The sequence below is a fragment of the Cherax quadricarinatus genome, chromosome 76 (assembly GCF_038502225.1).
Source record: "Cherax quadricarinatus isolate ZL_2023a chromosome 76, ASM3850222v1, whole genome shotgun sequence".
Classification (NCBI taxonomy): Eukaryota; Metazoa; Arthropoda; class Malacostraca; order Decapoda; family Parastacidae; genus Cherax; species Cherax quadricarinatus.
The window spans coordinates 18,212,968-18,231,570 of NC_091367.1; the positions used below are offsets into that span (position 1 = coordinate 18,212,968).

General features: G+C 39.9%; 1 protein-coding gene across 1 annotated transcript in view; it reads right to left on the reverse strand.

Annotated features, from left to right (window-relative positions):
• LOC128686099 (sodium-independent sulfate anion transporter) overlaps positions 1-18,603 on the reverse strand; it is a 175,275-nt gene that overhangs the window by 27,256 nt on the left and 129,416 nt on the right. The window contains exons 6-7 of the mRNA XM_070101339.1: positions 10,192-10,366; positions 1,204-1,444 (exon numbers count right to left, since the gene is read on the reverse strand). Coding sequence (XP_069957440.1) covers positions 1,204-1,444; positions 10,192-10,366 — 416 coding nt within the window. The remainder of the gene's footprint in view (positions 1-1,203; positions 1,445-10,191; positions 10,367-18,603) is intronic.

Here is an 18,603-nt window from a genome sequence, read left to right on the forward strand (position 1 = left end):
AAGTGCGTTTGTACGTGTATGTTTGGGGGTTTGAAATGGACTAATCTACTTCACAATATTTCTTATGGGAAAAAATTCGGTCAGTACTGGCACCTGAACATACTTCTGGAATGAAAAAAGTTCGTTAACCGGGGGTCCGCTGTATATATTAAATCCATATATAATGAGGAGAAAATGGAACTGAATAGCTTATAGTTTTTATAACTTGACTGTAAGAAATCTAATTATATAATAGTTTTTTGATACTGGCTATCACTGATATCCAATAAAAATTTTTTTTGTGAAATGTTTAGCTCTAATGTTATCTAAATGTTAATAGAGGATATATTTTGGGCAACATTTCCGTGTACCCTTGATGTGATATGCTCACGAAATGTCGCCTTCCATAAATAGTATAAGCTTGAAGTATGTGTTAATGTCAGAATCTTACATACTAACATGGGATCACTTAAAACATTAGGTTATGCCAGCCCAAGACACTGTAGGTGGAGATCTTTCCCTCTAAGCAATGGCGGCTCACCAATAGGAGCTGCAGAGCTGCAGTCCCCCCAGATGCTCACTGCCAGACGTATTACTTCATCAACCTTACTCTAAAATAATTTGTATCTGACAACTATATTACAGGAAAAAATCTGTTACGATCGTATAGGAATTACGGGGGCTACGAGCCGCCATTGCCTTTGAGTTAAAGGTTATCTGTTTCTCAATATAAATACTTTAGGAACAAGAACAGTCTATCTCCTGTACTTGTTTGCTACTCTTCAGTGCTAAGACCATTAACAAGTGTAATGGAGGAGGTGAGGAGTAGTAAAAATAAATTTTATTCACCGAATTAAAGACTAATTCGAGAACCCAGTGGCTTACGATTCTGAGTCATTAGATGATTGAAAGTTAACAAGTGGAGCCAAGAACTAGAGCTCGACCCCACGTACACAGTGTAATTCACTGAAACACATTACACACTTATTTACATCTTTCTAAATAGCTATAAATTTTCCTGTACCTTTATTAATATACTGAAGGAGAAGAGGTGAACCTGGAAAGGTCATACAGCTGCTGGCAGTAATCAAATTTGATCCAGAGAGATGATAGCTCCACTTCTCTGGATCAAGAGACCTTCATCATTCATCAGCTTAGTGACACTCCTATCCCTCCTCCTCCTTAAAAGTAATTTATTCCTAGAAATGTAATTTAAAATCTTACCCAAAAAAGGATCCAATTGTAGTGGCGACGCCTAAAGTGATGATCTCCTGCGTAGCATCGAAGGTTTTTCCTTTAGCAAATACACTGACAATGGCAATAAGGTCAAGAATGGCAATGAATGGCACCATTGCTACACCAATGCCAATGTCGTTCATGATCTCCGTAAATGTTATGGTCTGGTTATTGATCTCAGTGGAGAATGGTGGAAGAGATGGAGTTGGGATTCCAGGCTCCACGTAACCTGGCACATAAAAAAAAAATTAAAATCATGGGATAAAGGGAAAGAAAGTCGAGGCTTCTCTTACCTCAGCCGTTCCCTTCCAGCCATCCCCTTCCAGCTGTCCCCTTCCAGCTATCACCTTCCAGCCATCCCCTTTCCAGCTGTTCCCTTCCAGCAGTCCCCTTCCCAGCTGTTCCCTTCAAGTCATCCCCTACTCAATCATTCCCTTCCAGCCGTCCCCTTCCAGCCATCCCCTTCCCAGCTGTCGCCTTCCAGCTGTCCCCTTTCAGCTGTCATCTTCCAGCCGTTATCTTCCAGCAGTTTGGCACTATATAATACCCCTGAGGTTACTTGTAATAGCAAGTGCCTAACACCCTGAAACAAGTGTCTAACACCCTAAACCAAGTGCCTAACACCCTAAAACAAGTGCCTAACACCCTAAAACAAGTGCCTAACACCTAAAACAAGTGCCTAACACCCTAAAACAAGTGCCTAACACCCTAAAACAAGTGTCTAACACCCTAAAACAAGTGCCTAACACCCTAAAACAAGTGTCTAACACCCTAAAACAAGTGTCTAACACCCTAAAACAAGTGCCTAACACCCTAAAACAAGTGTCTAACACCCTAAAACAAGTGCCTAACACCCTAAAACAAGTGCCTAACACCCTAAAACAAGTGTCTAACACCCTAAAACAAGTGTCTAACACCCTAAAACAAGTGCCTAACACCCTAAAACAAGTGTCTAACACCCTAAAACAAGTGTCTAACACCCTAAAACAAGTGTCTAACACCCTAAAACAAGTGCCTAACACCCTAAAACAAGTGTCTAACACCCTAAAACAATTGTCTAACACCCTAAAACAAGTGCCTAACACCCTAAAACAAGTGCCTAACACCCTAAAACAAGTGCCTAACACCCTAAAACAAGTGTCTAACACCCTAAAACAAGTGTCTATCACCCTAAAACAAGTGCCTAACACCCTAAAACAAGTGCCTAACACCCTAAAACAAGTGCCTAACACCCTAAAACAAGTGTCTAACACCCTAAAACAAGTGTCTAACACCCTAAAACAAGTGCCTAACACCCTAAAACAAGTGCCTAACACCCTAAAACAAGTGCCTAACACCCTAAAACAAGTGCCTAACACCCTAAAACAAGTGTCTAACACCCTAAAACAAGTGTCTAACACCCTAAAACAAGTGTCTAACACCCTAAAACAAGTGCCTCACACCCTAAAACAAGTGTCTAAAACAAGTGCCTAACACCCTAAAACAAGTGCCTAACACCCTAAAACAAGTGCCTAACACCCTAAAACAAGTGTCTAACACCCTAAAACAAGTGCCTAACACCCTAAAACAAATGTCTCAACAAGTCCACTATAATTTGGTTTACGAAAATAGACAGCATGATTAAGTAGGACACAGACACCAGAAGAAAAATGAGGAAATTCTAGCCTTCTGAAACTTGAATTAATGTTAAGTCCTAATAGTATTAATCACCCGTATCACAATATGGGATTTTTTCCCTTTATTCTTTAATACAACTCATTAATTTTGGCAAAGTAAAGGAATTTAGTAAAATGAGTCTTTAATGAACTTTTTACTCATATGTAAGTTATATAAAGCACTACAGGACAAGAAGAGTATATAAACCTATCATAACGATTAACTTACATTACCCTCTATATAGGAGCACTTGCAAGCATATATATACCAGCAAGGAACACTTCCAAGCATATATATACCAGCAAGAAACACTTCCAAGCATATATATACCAGCAAGAAACACTTCCAAGCATATATATACCAGCAAGAAACACTTGCAAGCATATATATACCTGCAAGAAACACTTCCAAGCATATATATACCAGCAAGGAACACTTCCAAGCATATATATACCAGCAAGAAACACTTCCAAGCATATATATACCAGCAAGGAACACTTCCAAGCATATATATACCAGCAAGAAACACTTCCAAGCATATATATACCAGCAAGGAACACTTGCAAGCATATATATACCAGCAAGGAACACTTCCAGGTATATATATACCAGCAAGAAACACTTCCAAGCATATATATACCAGCAAGGAGCACTTGCAAGCATATATATACCAGCAAGGAGCACTTGCAAGCATATATATACCAGCAAGGAACACTTGCAAGCATATATATACCAGCAAGGAACACTTCCAGGTATATATATACCAGCAAGAAACACTTCCAAGCATATATATACCAGCAAGGAACACTTGCAAGCATATATATACCAGCAAGGAGCACTTGCAAGCATATATATACCAGCAAGGAACACTTGCAAACATATATATACAAGCAAGGAACACTTGCAAACATATATATACCAGCAAGGAACACTTGCAAACATATATATACCAGCAAGGAGCACTTGCAAACATATATATACCAGCAAGGAACACTTGCAAACATATATATACCAGCAAGGAGCACTTGCAAGCATATATATACCAGCAAGGAACACTTCCAAGCATATATATACCAAAAAGAAACACTTCCAGGCATATATATACCAGCAAGTAGCACTTGCAAGCATATATATACCAGCAAGGAGCACTTGCAAGCACATATATACCAGCAAGGAACACTTCCAGGCATATATATACCAGCAAGAAACACTTCCAAGCATATATATACCAGCAAGGAGCACTTGCAAGCATATACTAGCAAGGAGCACTTGCAAGCATATACTAGCAAGGAGCACTTGCAAGCATATATGTACCAGCAAGGAGCACTTGCAAGCACATATATACCAGCAAGGAACACTTCCAGGCATATATATACCAGCAAGAAACACTTCCAAGCATATATATACCAGCAAGGAGCACTTGCAAGCATATATATACCAGCAAGGAGTACTTGCAAGCATATATAAACCAGCAAGGAGTACTTGCAAGCATATATATACCAGCAAGGAACACTTGCAAGCATATATATACCAGCAAGGAGCACTTGCAAGCATATATATACCAGCAAGGAACACTTGCAAGCATATATATACCAGCAAGGAGCACTTGCAAGCATATATATACCAGCAAGGAGTACTTGCAAGCATATATATACCAGCAAGGAGCACTTGCAAGCATATATGTACCAGCAAGGAGCACTTGCAAGCATATATATACCAGCAAGGAGTACTTGCAAGCATATATATACCAGCAAGGAGAACTTGCAAACATATATATACCAGCAAGGAGCACTTGCAAGCATATATATACCAGCAAGGAGCACTTGCAAGCATATATATACCAGCAAGGAGCACTTCCAGGCATATATATACCAGCAAGAAACACTTCCAAGCATATATATACCAGCAAGGAGCACTTGCAACCAGCAAGGCACTTGCACTATGCAAAGCATATATATATCAGCAAGGCAGCAACTTACCAGCAAGGAGCACTTGCAAGCATATATATACCAGCAAGGAGTACTTGCAAGCATATATATAACAGCAAGGAGCACTTGCAAGCATATATGTACCAGCAAGGAGCACTTGCAAGCATATATATACCAGCAAGGAGCACTTGCAAGCATATATATACCAGCAAGGAGCACTTGCAAACATATATATACCAGCAAGGAGCACTTGCAAGCATATATATACCAGCAAGGAGCACTTGCAAGCATATATATACCAGCAAGGAGCACTTCCAGGCATATATATACCAGCAAGAAACACTTCCAAGCATATATATACCAGCAAGGAGCACTTGCAAGCATATATATATCAGCAAGGAGCACTTGCAAGCAAATATATACCAGCAAGGAGCACTTGCAAGCATATATATACCAGCAAGGAGCACTTGCAAACATATATATACCAGCAAGGAGCACTTGCAAGCATATATATACCAGCAAGGAACACTTCCAAGCATATATATACCAAAAAGAAACACTTCCAAGCATATATATACCAGGAAGGAGCACTTGCAAGCATATATATACCAGCAAGGAGCACTTGCAAGCATATATATACCAGCAAGGAGCACTTGCAAACATATACCAGCAAGGAGCACTTGCAAGCATATATATACCAGCAAGGAGCACTTGCAAGCATATATATACCAGCAAGGAGCACTTCCAGGCATATATATACCAGCAAGAAACACTTCCAAGCATATATATACCAGCAAGGAGCACTTGCAAGCATATATATACCAGCAAGGAGCACTTGCAAGCATATATATACCAGCAAGGAGCACTTGCAAGCAAATATATACCAGCAAGGAGCACTTGCAAGCATATATATACCAGCAAGGAGCACTTCCAAGCATATATATACCAAAAAGAAACACTTCCAAGCATATATATACCAGCAAGGAGCACTTGCAAGCATATACTAGCAAGGAGCACTTGCAAGCATATATGTACCAGCAAGAAGCACTTTCAAGCATATATATACCAGCAAGGAACACTTGCAAGCATATATATACCAGCAAGGAACACTTGCAAGCATATATATACCAGCAAGGAACACTTGCAAGCATATATATACCAGCAAGGAACACTTGCAAGCATATATATATATATTCCGGAAAAAAGAACATCAATCGCCACAGAGGAACAACACCAGGAAATAAATATATGCCATAAAATGAGTAAGGAAGATTATATAAATGTCAGAGGGTGAGGTGGAAACTGTTGCTTTCTTATAATATTGCACGAGAATTTATATAGGTCTAGAAAGTCACCTGTATAAGGAAAAATGGTGAGTAGCGCTGTTGGTATCAAGCAAAATAGACGTCTCGTGGGACTCTCTCAACTCTCTCAAAGTTCCTGGGAGTTGCTGCCTACATCTGAAGTAAGTTTGGGTTCATATAGATGTTTGAGAAAGTATATTATTATTATTATAATCAAAAAGAAGCGCTAAGCCACAAGGGCTATACAGCACTGCAGGGTAGGGAAGGAAAGGAGGGTATTGGGCGGCAGAAGGGAGAAGGGATGATCAGTAGGTTACAGAAAACAGCGGGGCAGGGGATAGTGCGGGGGTAGAGGGTAGCAAGAGATTGAGGTAGAAAGTGCTGAAGGCATCAGTTTGTGAAGTAAGTCAGTTGTTGTCAAAAAGTCAATGAGAGAGTCCGGATGAAAGGTGGGTCCATCAGCGAGAAGGGAAGGTGAAGAGAGAGCAGCGGAGCGAAGCCAACGATGGAGGTAAATTCTGCGTGCTCGTTGATAAAGTGGGCAGTCTAACAGAATGTGGCTGACTGATAATAGAGCCTGACAATTCTCACAGAGAGGAGCAGGGCACCTCTCCATGAGATATCCATGAGTAAGACGAGTATGGCCAATGCGAAGACGGGAGAGAGTAGTCTCCCAACCTCGACACTGGTGACAAGAAGACGGCCAGTAACCTATGCTCGGTTTAATAATTTGAAGTTTGTTACCGAGCATAGTAGACCAACGTTGTTGCCAACGGGTGTGAAGGTGGGCAGCTATTGCAGCAAAATAGTCCGTAAATGGAATACCTCTATATGAAACTGGTAGGTCATGTACTGCTGACCGTGCAGCAGTGTCTGCCTGTTCATTGCCTTGTACGTCAACATGACCAGGGACCCAACAAAAAACAATATCTTTATGCTTGGTAAAGATGCGGCATAGCCAAAGTTGGATATGGAGGACTAAGGGGTGAGGTGTATCAAATTTTTGTATAGCCTGTAAAGCACTAAGGGAGTCTGAGACAACCACAAATGATGACACAGGCATAGATGCAATATGGATAAGTGCTGCAAGAATGGCATACAATTCAGCAGTAAAAATACTAGCCGAAGATAGTAAATGCCCTCGTACGACGCTGTCCGGAAACACTGCTGCGAATCCTACACCGTCCGAAGACTTAGAGCCATCTGTGTACACTGCAATGGCATGAGAATGAGAGTGGAAGTGGTCAAGAAAAAGAGAGCGGGAAGCGACCGTAGGCAGTTGGGCTTTCGAGCAAGGGAGTGAGAAAGAACAGACTCGAACAGCTGGAACTTCTCAGGGGGGTAGGGAAAAGTGAGATGCTACATGAACATAGAAAGGTGGTAATTGAAGAGAAGACAAGAGCGAATGTAGGCGAAGAGAGAAGGGACGGAGTAAACAGGGGCGGCAAACAAATAAAGAATGTCTACTAATATCAATGACCATTCTATAAATGGAAGGATTGCGGAGATCATGAGAGCGTACATAGTAGCGAAGGTAATGGGCATCACGGCGATCGGATAAGGATGGAACGTTCGCTTCTGCATAGAGGCTCTCAACAGGGGAAGAACGAAAAGCACCAAGGCATAAACGTAATCCTTGGTAATGAATGGGGTTAAGGCTAGAGAGAGTAGCAGGAGAGGCCGCTGAATAGATCTGGTCACCATAATCAAGTTTCGATAAAATGAGGGTGGAATGTAGGCGAAGGAGAGTTCGACGATCAGCTCCCCATGAAAGATGAGCAAGGCATTTAAGAAGGTTCAGCCGGCTTTGAGAAAGTAAAAATAAGTGCTAGTTTAAGTTTACTGGGGATAAGATGAATTACCTTTTTCCTCCTTCTGATTACCTTGGGATTCTGTGTGTTCTGGAGATATTTTAGAAGTCTCTATCTTCACATAGTTTTCTATACTTGACGTGCACATCATGCAATAAGAGCATCTTCAAATCACGGAACGAATGGAATTAGAACCCATACCCGTACCATGGTTGGCTTGCAATCGTGTTATTAAGATTTCTTAAGTCAAGAGCATCTTTTTCAGGATATAGTGCAGTATGTGGTTTATGAGAAGTACTCCACCAATCTTGTCCTTGATGGTGATCCTAATGTCAGGATCTGGCAAGGATCACCAAGGCGAGCGATACTGACGTTAGTGACTGGCAATGTTCTCCAGAGTAAGGTAATTTGACGTTAGTGACTGGCAGTGTTCTCCAGAGTAAGTGAATCTGACGTTAGTGACTGGCAAGGTTCTCCACAACTAATGAATCTGACGTTATTGACTGGCAAGGTTCTCCACAATTAGTCAATCTGACGTTAGTGACTGGCAAGGTTCTCCACAACTAATGAATCTGACGTTATTGACTGGCAAGGTTCTCCACAATTAGTCAATCTGACGTTAGTGACTGGCAAGGCTCTCCACAGATAGTGAATCTGACGTTAGTGACTGGCAAGGCTCTCCGCAGTTAGTGATTCTAACGTTAGTGACTGGCAAGGTTTTTCAAGGCCAGTGATAGTTATGATAGTGCCTGATAAGATTCTTCGAACCCAGTTATTAGGGTGTTAGTATCTGACAAGGTTTTTATAAGGCCAATGAAACTAATGTCAGTGTCTGGTAAGGTTATACAGTTCTGGAATGCAACATCCGGATATGTTGTCCTGTGTGGGGTTGAAATGGGCGAGTCCAAATTTTGTACTCCTCTTTCTTGCTATACTTTCCCAAGCATTGTAATAATATTATTAATAATCTTCCTAGGTAGTAGGTTGGTAGACAGCAACCACTCAAGGAGGTACTACCGTCCTACCAAGTGAGTAAAACGAAAGCCTGTAATTGTTTTATATGATGGTAGGATTGCTGGTGTCTTTTTACTGTCTCAAACATGCAAGATTTCAGGTATGTCTTGCTACTTCTACTTACACTTAGGTCACACTACACATGCATGTACAAGCATATATATACACACCTTTCTGGGTTTTCATCTATTTTCTTACTAGTTCTTGTTCTTGTTTATTTCTTCTTATCTCCATGTGGAAGTGGAAAAGAATTCTTCCTCCATAAGCCATGTGTGTCGTATGAGGCGAAAAAAATGCCGTGAGCAAGGGGCTAGTAACCCTTTTTCCTGTATACATTACTAATGTTAAAAAGAGAAACTTTCGTTTTTTGTATTGGCTACCCCTGCCTCGGTGGGATACTGCCGGTTTGTCGAAAGAAGAACAAGATTTATTATTATTTGTACAAGTACATGTACAAGGTATACAGACCTAGTTGACATCAATGACATACTACTACACAGAAAACCCCTTGTTATGCAGAGCATTTCGGGCAAAGAAGGTCAGTCTTGTCCCTGATGCTAGGTGAACAAGGACAGACGGTGTCTTAAACACATCCTAATGCTTCCAGTTGTGTGATGAATGGTTTTGGAAACCGACAAGTTGAAGAATTGCGACACTTATGCAACATATGGGAATCTTTATTGAAGAGACGTTTCTCCACACAGTGGCTTCATCAGTCCAATACAAAGTAGAAATGGGTAAGGAGAGGAGTTTGAGTTTGAGGCTGAGGGACTGATCCCTTCAAACTCCACCTCTCCTTACCCATTTCTACTTTGTATAAGATTGATGAAGCCACTGTGTGGAGAAACGTCTCTTCAATAAAGATTCCCATATGTTGCATAAGTGTCTCAGTTCTTCAACTTCCAATTGCACCATGGATTGATAATGTGCAAGATGAGTGTGCTAACATTCGACCTAGGGAACACAAACCCAAATGGAATAAATATTCAAGCATTTCTGGGGCATTTTCTGCTACTACAAAAGAAAAATGCAATTATGACTCACGAAGCCGTAATAACGCAATTGCCAACAAGTCACAGAACAAGTAAAACTTCAACCTTGGCATGAGAGTTTCAGAACTCGCCTGCCATGATTTCGAGCTCCTCCCATTCTGACATATGAATACAGTTTAATTCTTTTATCAAAGAAATTGTTATATCTATGGTATATAAATACATATATAATATTTGCAGAACCAATAAAATCATCATAAAAACATCTTACCTGAAATTGTAAATGGCTGGTCATCCCCGTCGAGGCTATAGGCGATGACGGAAGCAATAATAACAACAATAGCATTGCGTCCAACAGAGACGTAGAAAATTGTATTTCTTAAAACCCGCTGACGCAGACTACGACTGTTGTTGTCCAGACACGACCACCGCACACTGCGAACCTCCTGAATCAATTTGAATTAATTTGAAATTATAGAAAATGGATACAACTTTGTGGTAACAGAAGACAGGAGTAACTAATGAGATATTTAATGGTGCTACGTTGGTCTCTCCAGAAGCTTTATAAAGCCAAATAATGCAAGAACACAAGATTAATAAAGAGAACAAGGAGAAAAATAAATGCAGTATATTGCGATCTTTATTGAGAAGATAGCGTTAACCCATACCACGGGTGGGGTTTGAACCCGCGGTCAGAGTCTCAAAACTCCAGACCGTCGCGTTAGCCACTGGACCAGCTAGCTACAATAAGATTCATCCAACTAGGTATATTTATATACCATAGGAAGGTTAGCATAGGCACCACTGTGACCACAAATGCAAGTTTTTACAGACTAATCTCCAGCTACCGTGGCCGTGACGAACTCTAGCTCATGTTAACGGCTTTGAGGGGACTTGAGCTAGAGTTCGTCACGGCCACGCTAGCTGGAGATTCGTCTGTAAAAACTTGCATTTGTGGTCACAGTGGTGCCTATGCTAACCTTCCTATGGTATATAAATATACCTAGTTGGATGAATCTTATTGTAACTAGCTGGTCCAGTGGCTAACGCGACGGTCTGGAGTTTTGAGACTCTCTGACCGCGGGATCAAACCCCACCCGTGATATGGTTTGTTTGCCATCGTGTCATTACGATTTCGTGAGTCAAGATAGCGTTATATTGCACTTATGCTTCTTTCCGTAAAAGGAAAATGGTGAGGTGCAGGAACATGGTGAAGTGTAGAAAGATGGTGAGGTGCAGGAACATGGTGAGGTGTAGAAAGATGGTGAGGTGCAGGAAGATAGTGTGGTGTAGGAAGATGGTGAGGTGCAGAAAGATGGTGAGGTCCAGGAACATGGTGAGGTGCAGGAAGATGGTGAGGTGCAGGACGATGGTGAGGTGCGGGGAGATAGTGAGGTGTAGAGAGATGGTGAGATGCAGAAAGATGGTGAGGTGCAGAAACATTGTGAAGTGCAGGAAGATGCGAGGTGCAGGAAGATGGTGAGGTGTAGAAAGATGGTGAGGTGCAGGAAGACGGTGAGGTGTAGAAAGATGGTGAGGTGCAGGAAGACGGTGAGGTGTAGAAAGATGGTGAGGTGCAGGAGCATGGTGAGGTGCAGGAGCATGGTGAAGTGCAGGAGCATGGTGAAGTGCAGGAATATGGTGAGGTGCAGGAACATGGTGAGGCGCAGGAACATGGTGAGGCGCAGGAACATGGTGAGGTGCAGGAACATGGTGAGGTGCAGGAACATGGTGAGGTGCAGGAACATGGTGAGGTGCAGGAACATGGTGAGGTGCAGGAAGATGGTGAGGTGCAGGAATATGGTGAGGTGCAGGAACATGGTGAGGTGCAGGAACATGGTGAGGTGTAGACAGATGGTGAGGTGCAGAAAGATGGTGAGATGCAAGAAGATGGTGTGGTGCAGGAACATGGTGAGGTGCAGGAGCATGGTGAGGTGTAGGAGCATGGTGAGGTGTAGAAAGATGGTGAGGTGCAGGAACATGGTGAGGTGTAGAAAGATGGTGAGGTGCAGGAAAATGGCGAGGTGCAGGAAGATGGTGAGGTGCAGGAAGATAGTGAGGTGCAGGAACATGGTGAAGTGCAGGAACATGGTGAGGTGCAGGAACATGGTGAGGTGCAGGAATATGGTGAGGTGCAGGAACATGGTGAGGTGCAGGAACATGGTGAGGCGCAGGAACATGGTGAGGCGCAGGAACATGGTGAGGTGCAGGAACATGGTGAGGTGCAGGAACATGGTGAGGTGCAGGAACATGGTGAGGTGCAGGAACATGGTGAGGTGCAGGAACATGGTGAGGTGCAGGAACATGGTGAGGTGCAGGAACATGGTGAGGTGCAGGAACATGGTGAGGTGCAGGAACATGGTGAGGTGCATGCCACTATAACTAGCAGGAGCTAGTAGAACCAGTAGGCCCATATTTGTAATAATAGTCCTTGTTCTGTGTAATTATGTCTAAAACAGAGATTAAAGATATTATGACTGGAATAAGTTGTAAACTAAGATTACAACAACATAAACATAGCATTAGATTACAACAATAGACTGAAGAAGCCTACTGTGTAGGCGAAACGTTTCGAAATAAAGATACCTAACTGTTGTGATGAATGGTTTTGAAAAACCGACAGTATATAAGCCACGTCTACGGCCCTATGCTGTACATTCTACAAGATTGATGGACTGAACACATCGACTCCAGGTTGAGGGACTGATTACCTCATTCTCCTCCTCTCCTTACGCCTTCCTCTTTGTATTGGACTGATGAAGCCACTGTGTGGCGAAACGTTTCCTGAATAAAGATTCCCATATGCTGCATAAGTGTCTCAATCTTCATACCTAACTGTTGCATATGTGTCTTACCTAACAATCTGTCGGTATTTTATACCATTTTAATGTTCAATATAAATATAGCATTGGAATTAGACAAGAGTCTAATGCTCTGTTTATTCATGTGAGAGATTTTAACCACCCAGTTCATTTTTAAAAGTCCACGAAGACTGTATCAAGCAGGTTGAGTGTAATATAATCGAATTATGTGGGTAAAAGGAAACATGTATTTTCTGGACGAGAGCTCAAAATAATTAGAATGAATTTAAAGTAAGGCCTGAGCTTGCTACCACCTGCAGCTCACAAGACTGCCATCCCCACGAGCCCCTTTGGGGCGGGGCAGATGGCAGACCAGAGGCCTAGCTTCTCCCTACGAGCCCCGTGAGGGCGGGGAATGTGGCTAGGCCTGGGGACAGTTGGTCCCAAAGATGAGGGGGTACTTGTACCTCCTCCCATGGGAGACTTAAGTCTCGAGACACTCCCCAGATAGGGAGCCAAGGCCGGGTCACCACTACTTGGAAAAGACCCGAGCCGGGAGAATACCGGCGAATAAAAAAAAAAAGAAAAAAAGAATGAAGTTTCCATATTGGTTAAGGAAAACTCGTGACATATTAAAGAGGCAGTTCTTTCATTATAATAATATTTCTATCTAATATCTTTATTTTGACAAGTAAATGTACAAGGTATCTTAGCTGACATCAATGATATACTGCTATACAGGAAGCCGTTTGTTATGCCGAGCATTTCGGGCAAATTAGGTAAATTTTGTCCCAGGCTGTACATTACCATTCATGGGTATTAGACACAAAAAACAAAAGCAGTAACTTAACAAAAGGCTATTTTTTTTTTTTAACACGTCGGCCGTTTCCCAGCGAGGCAAGGTGACCCAAACAGAAAGAAAAAACTTTAATCATATTTCCACACTATCACCATCATTCATGCATATTCACAGTCAGATACGCCAGTTTAGATGTCACTCCAAACACCCAATATCCCAAAGTGTTCTTTTAAAGTGTAGACATTGTACTTCCCATTTCCAGGACTCAAGTCCGGCTTACCGGTTTATCTGAATCCCTTCACAAACTGTTACCTTGCTCACACTTCTTCAGCTCGTCAGGTCACAAAATCCATTTCGTCTTCATTCTCTCCTATATAACACGCTCACGCACGCTTACTTGAAGTCCAAACCCCTCGCCCAGAAAAACCTCCTTTACCCCTTCCCTCCAACCTTTCTTAAGACGACCCCTACCCATCCTTCCTTTCCCTACAGATTTATACACTCTCCAAATCACTGTACTTTTTTCCATCTTCTCTATACCACCTAACCCCTTCAACGGCCCCTCTTCAACCCTCTGACTACTACATTTAGTAACTCCACACCTCCTCCTAATTTCCAGACTATGAATTCTCTGCATAATATTTACACCACACGTTGCCCTTAGACAAGACATCTTCACTGCCTCCAGCCGCCTCCTCGCTGCAGCATTTACAACCCAAGCTTCACACCCATATAAGAGTGTTGGTATCACTATACTCTCGTACATTCCTTTCTTTGCCTCCATGGATAACATTTTATGCCTCCACAAATACCTCAAAGCACAACTCACCTTTTTCCCTTCGTCATTTCTATGGTTAACCTCATCCTTCATAAACCCATCTGCTGACAATGTGATATTCAATATTTCTTCATCTAAATCGTTTGATTATTAATTTTTACATTAACATAAATGAAAAAATATATCTCTAATCGTATAAGAGAAAATTGTAGAAAGGACTTAATATTAAATGAATTCCTGTTAATTGACCAGTTTTACCTATTCGTCATATATTATATATATATATATATATATATATATATATATATATATATATATATATATATATATATATATATATATATATATATACAAAACAACCACTCTGAAAGAATAGAGAAATTCCATTCATAGTTCCTTGATAATGTGAGTAGTCACGAACGCGCTTGGAATTTCTCTATTCTTTCAGAGTGGTTGTTTTGCATATTTTGAAATCACCTGTTTACTGTGATCTTATTGCATATATATATATATATATATATATATATATATATATATATATATATATATATATATATATATATATATATATATATATATTAATGACGATTTACCATTGCCAGTTCCTATCATTAAACTTATTGTACACTATTATTGTACACTATTATTGTACACTATTATTATACACTATTATTGTACACTATTATTCATCACATCAAGAGTTAAACTGTCGATATTGTCATCAATGTTTTTGAGAGCTTTGCGTATCAGCAGTCCAGAGTTCATAGATGAAAAAATCTCAAAAATTTATGAAATAGCTAATCTAAAATACCCAAGAATCTTTATTGATAAATCCTTTAAAATTGCTAGAAATACTTTTTACAACCCAAAAAGGGACAACCAACAATATTCAACTAAAGATATGTTGGTTCTCCCTTACCATGAAAACTTGGTTGATATGCCTTCTCTTCTTAAGACTTTTTATATCAAAGTTGTTTTTAAAAATCTTGTTACAATAAAAAAAAAACTTGATAAAAAATTCCCCCCAAAATGTTGACGGATGTGTCTAAGATTCCTTGTAAATCTGCGATAAAGGTTACTACGGTCAAACTGGTAAAAATCTCGAACTTAGATTAAAACAACATAAATATAGCATTAGAACTGGACAAGATTCCAATGCTCTGTTTATTCATGTGAGAGATTTTAACCATCCAATTGATTTTCAAAATGTTGAGAAAGTTGTATCTAGCAAGTCCATGGTCGACAGAAACATAATAGATTCAAGTCTCATAAGAAATAGTTTTAAAAATAATATGAATATTGCTTTTGGGTTATAAAAATTGGATTCATTCATAATTAATAAAATTTGTGAAGAATTTAAAATACATTAGACAAATTAAAAAAGAAAAGTATGGGTGCAATATATAAGCCGTGTTAAATGGATCACTGACTACTTACCTACATCATCATAAAAAGTCAGGTGTTAAGGGGTGGCAGCGAGTTGTAATATCGTCCTTACATGCCTTCCTGGTAACCTTCAATTTTTATAGTTCCTAGATAATGTGAGAAGTCACGAAAGCCCTTTCAATTTCGCTATTTTTCCAGAGTGGTTGTTCTGCATATTGTGATATTACCTGTTTACTGTGATCGTATTGTGTGTGTGTGTGTGTGTGTGTGTGTGTGTGTGTGTGTGTGTGTGTGTGTGTGTGTGTGTATGTATATATATATATATATATATATATATATATATATATATATATATATATATATATATATATATATATATATATGACTATCTTGCATGTCAGTAATTTCCAGGTCTTTTAGTTATGCAGATCCGTTGAAAGGGGAGAATCATTTTCATTTGCCTGCCATTCACATGCTGGATAAGGGTTGGAAAATTATTGTTATAGGTTCTTTGGTTGATATTTGGTTCAGTTCCTCTATTTTTTGGGGGGGGGGAGGGGGAAGGCCTCCAGTCATGCTTCTAGGGGATTGAAGATAAAATATGGTGTGTTTCGGAGGCTGTGATGTCTTGCAACTGGCAGTGAAAGCAAGGCGACTGACGATATTGAGGTCACGTCTGTTTGTAGAGAGAGTCCCTTGCATTTTTGAGTAGTTATTACAGTGTTTGGGTCATTATATGCTTCCACACACACTGTTGTTGAAGTGTTATACCAATAATTCAGTCTTATGTAGGTTGGCAAAACAAGAAAAAAATATGGAGTTCTCGAAGACGTGATTCCTCAATCTTTAGCTCATGATCTTTCGCACAGTGACATGATCAGGCGCATTGATATAAAAATCGCTTGAGAGGTCAGAACATACAGTAGGAGATTGAAATAGCTTGATTCCATGCTTGGGGCTGACTGACGTGCCCGAGCTGGGAAAGAAACATGGCTTGTGAACAAGGTTACCCAGATTATATGGAATTTGTGGCTTGGGAATCTTGCCTGTCTCAGTAGCAGTATCTAGTCCTGCTGTCTGCGAACTTTCTCTGAATATACCCGCTTGTTTCTGCTTGGTGCATTGATTATATATATATTATTATATTATTAATACATCGGCCGATTCCCACCAAGGCAAGGTGGCCCGAAAAGAAAATCTTTCACCATCATTCACTCCATCACTGACTTGCCAGAAGGGTGCTTTACACTACAGTTTTTAAACTGCAACATTAACACCCCTCCTTCAGAGTGCAGACACTGTACTTCCCATCTCCAGGACTCAAGTCCAGCCTGCCGGTTTCCCTGAATCCCTTCACAAATGTTACTTTGCTCACACTCCAACAGCACGTCTATTAAAACCATTTATCTATATTCAGTCGTATCAAATACCCTCATGCATGCTTGCTTGAAGTCCAAGCCCCTCGCACACAGAACCTCCTTTACCCCCTCCCTCCAATCCTTCTTAGGTCGACCCCTACCCTGCCTTCCCTCCACTACAAATTTATACACTCTCGAAGTCATTCTGTTTTGTTCCATTCTCTCTACATAACCGAACCACCTCAACAACCCCTCCTCAGCCCTCTGGATAATAGTTTTGGTAATAACACATCTCCTAATTTCCGAACTACGAATTCTCTGCATTATATTCACACCACATACACACACACATTATATATATATATATATATATATATATATATATATATATATATATATATATATATATATATATATATATATATATGCAATAAGATCACAGTAAACAGGTGATTTTAAAATATGCAAAACAACCACTCTGAAAGAATAGAGAAATTCCAAGCGCTTTCGTGACTACTCACATTATCAAGGAACTATGAAAGTGAAGCATCCAAGGAAGCTATATAAGGGGTCCGGCCAGCACCTCACTATCAGATCCCACAACGGTTAAACACGTGACGCGCGGCGAGCCAACTTGGATAGGTCCTTTGCACAACTCACCCCCAAGCTATTTATTTGTCCAGTGTATTATTGAATTCTTCCCAAATTCTATTAATTATAAATGGATCTAATTTATATAAACCAAAGGAAACATTCATATTATTGTCAAAACTGCTTTTTATGAAACAAGATTCAATTATATTCCTGTCGACCATGGACTTGCTTGATACTACTTTCTCAACTTTTTGAAAATCAATTGGATGGTTAAAATCTCTTACATGAATAAATAGAGCATTGGAATCTTGTCCAGTTCTAATGCTATATTTATGTTGTTTTAATCTTAGTTCGAGATTTTTACCAGTTTGACCGTAATAAACTTTATCGCAAATTTTACAAGGAATCTTATACACATATCCATCAGCATTTTGGGGGGAATTCTTTATCAAAAGTTTTTTTACTGTATCAAGATTTTTGAATACAACTTTAATATTAAAAGTCTTAAGAAGAGAAGGCATATCAATCAAGTTTTCATGGTAAGGGAGAACCAACATATTTTTAGTTGAATAAGGCTGGTTGCCCCTTTTTGGATTATAAAAAGTGTTTCTTGCAACTTTAAAAGATTTATCAATTACATTTCTTGGGTATTTTAAATAATTACCTATTTCATAAATTTTGGAAATTTCCTCGTCTATGAACTCAGGACTACAAATTCGTAAAGCTCTCAAAAACATTGAAGAGAAAACAGACAGTTTGACTATCTTGATGCGAGGAATAATAGTGGACATAGGAACAGTTATTTGTAGGTTTTCTGTAAATTTTAAATTTGAGTTCATTATTATCCTTAATAATTAAAACATCTAGAAAAGGCAATGAGTTATTTTCTTCAAACTCAACAGTAAAGTTTATAGAATGGGCTAAGCTATTTAATTTTCCAAGAAAATGGTGTATATCTACATTTTTG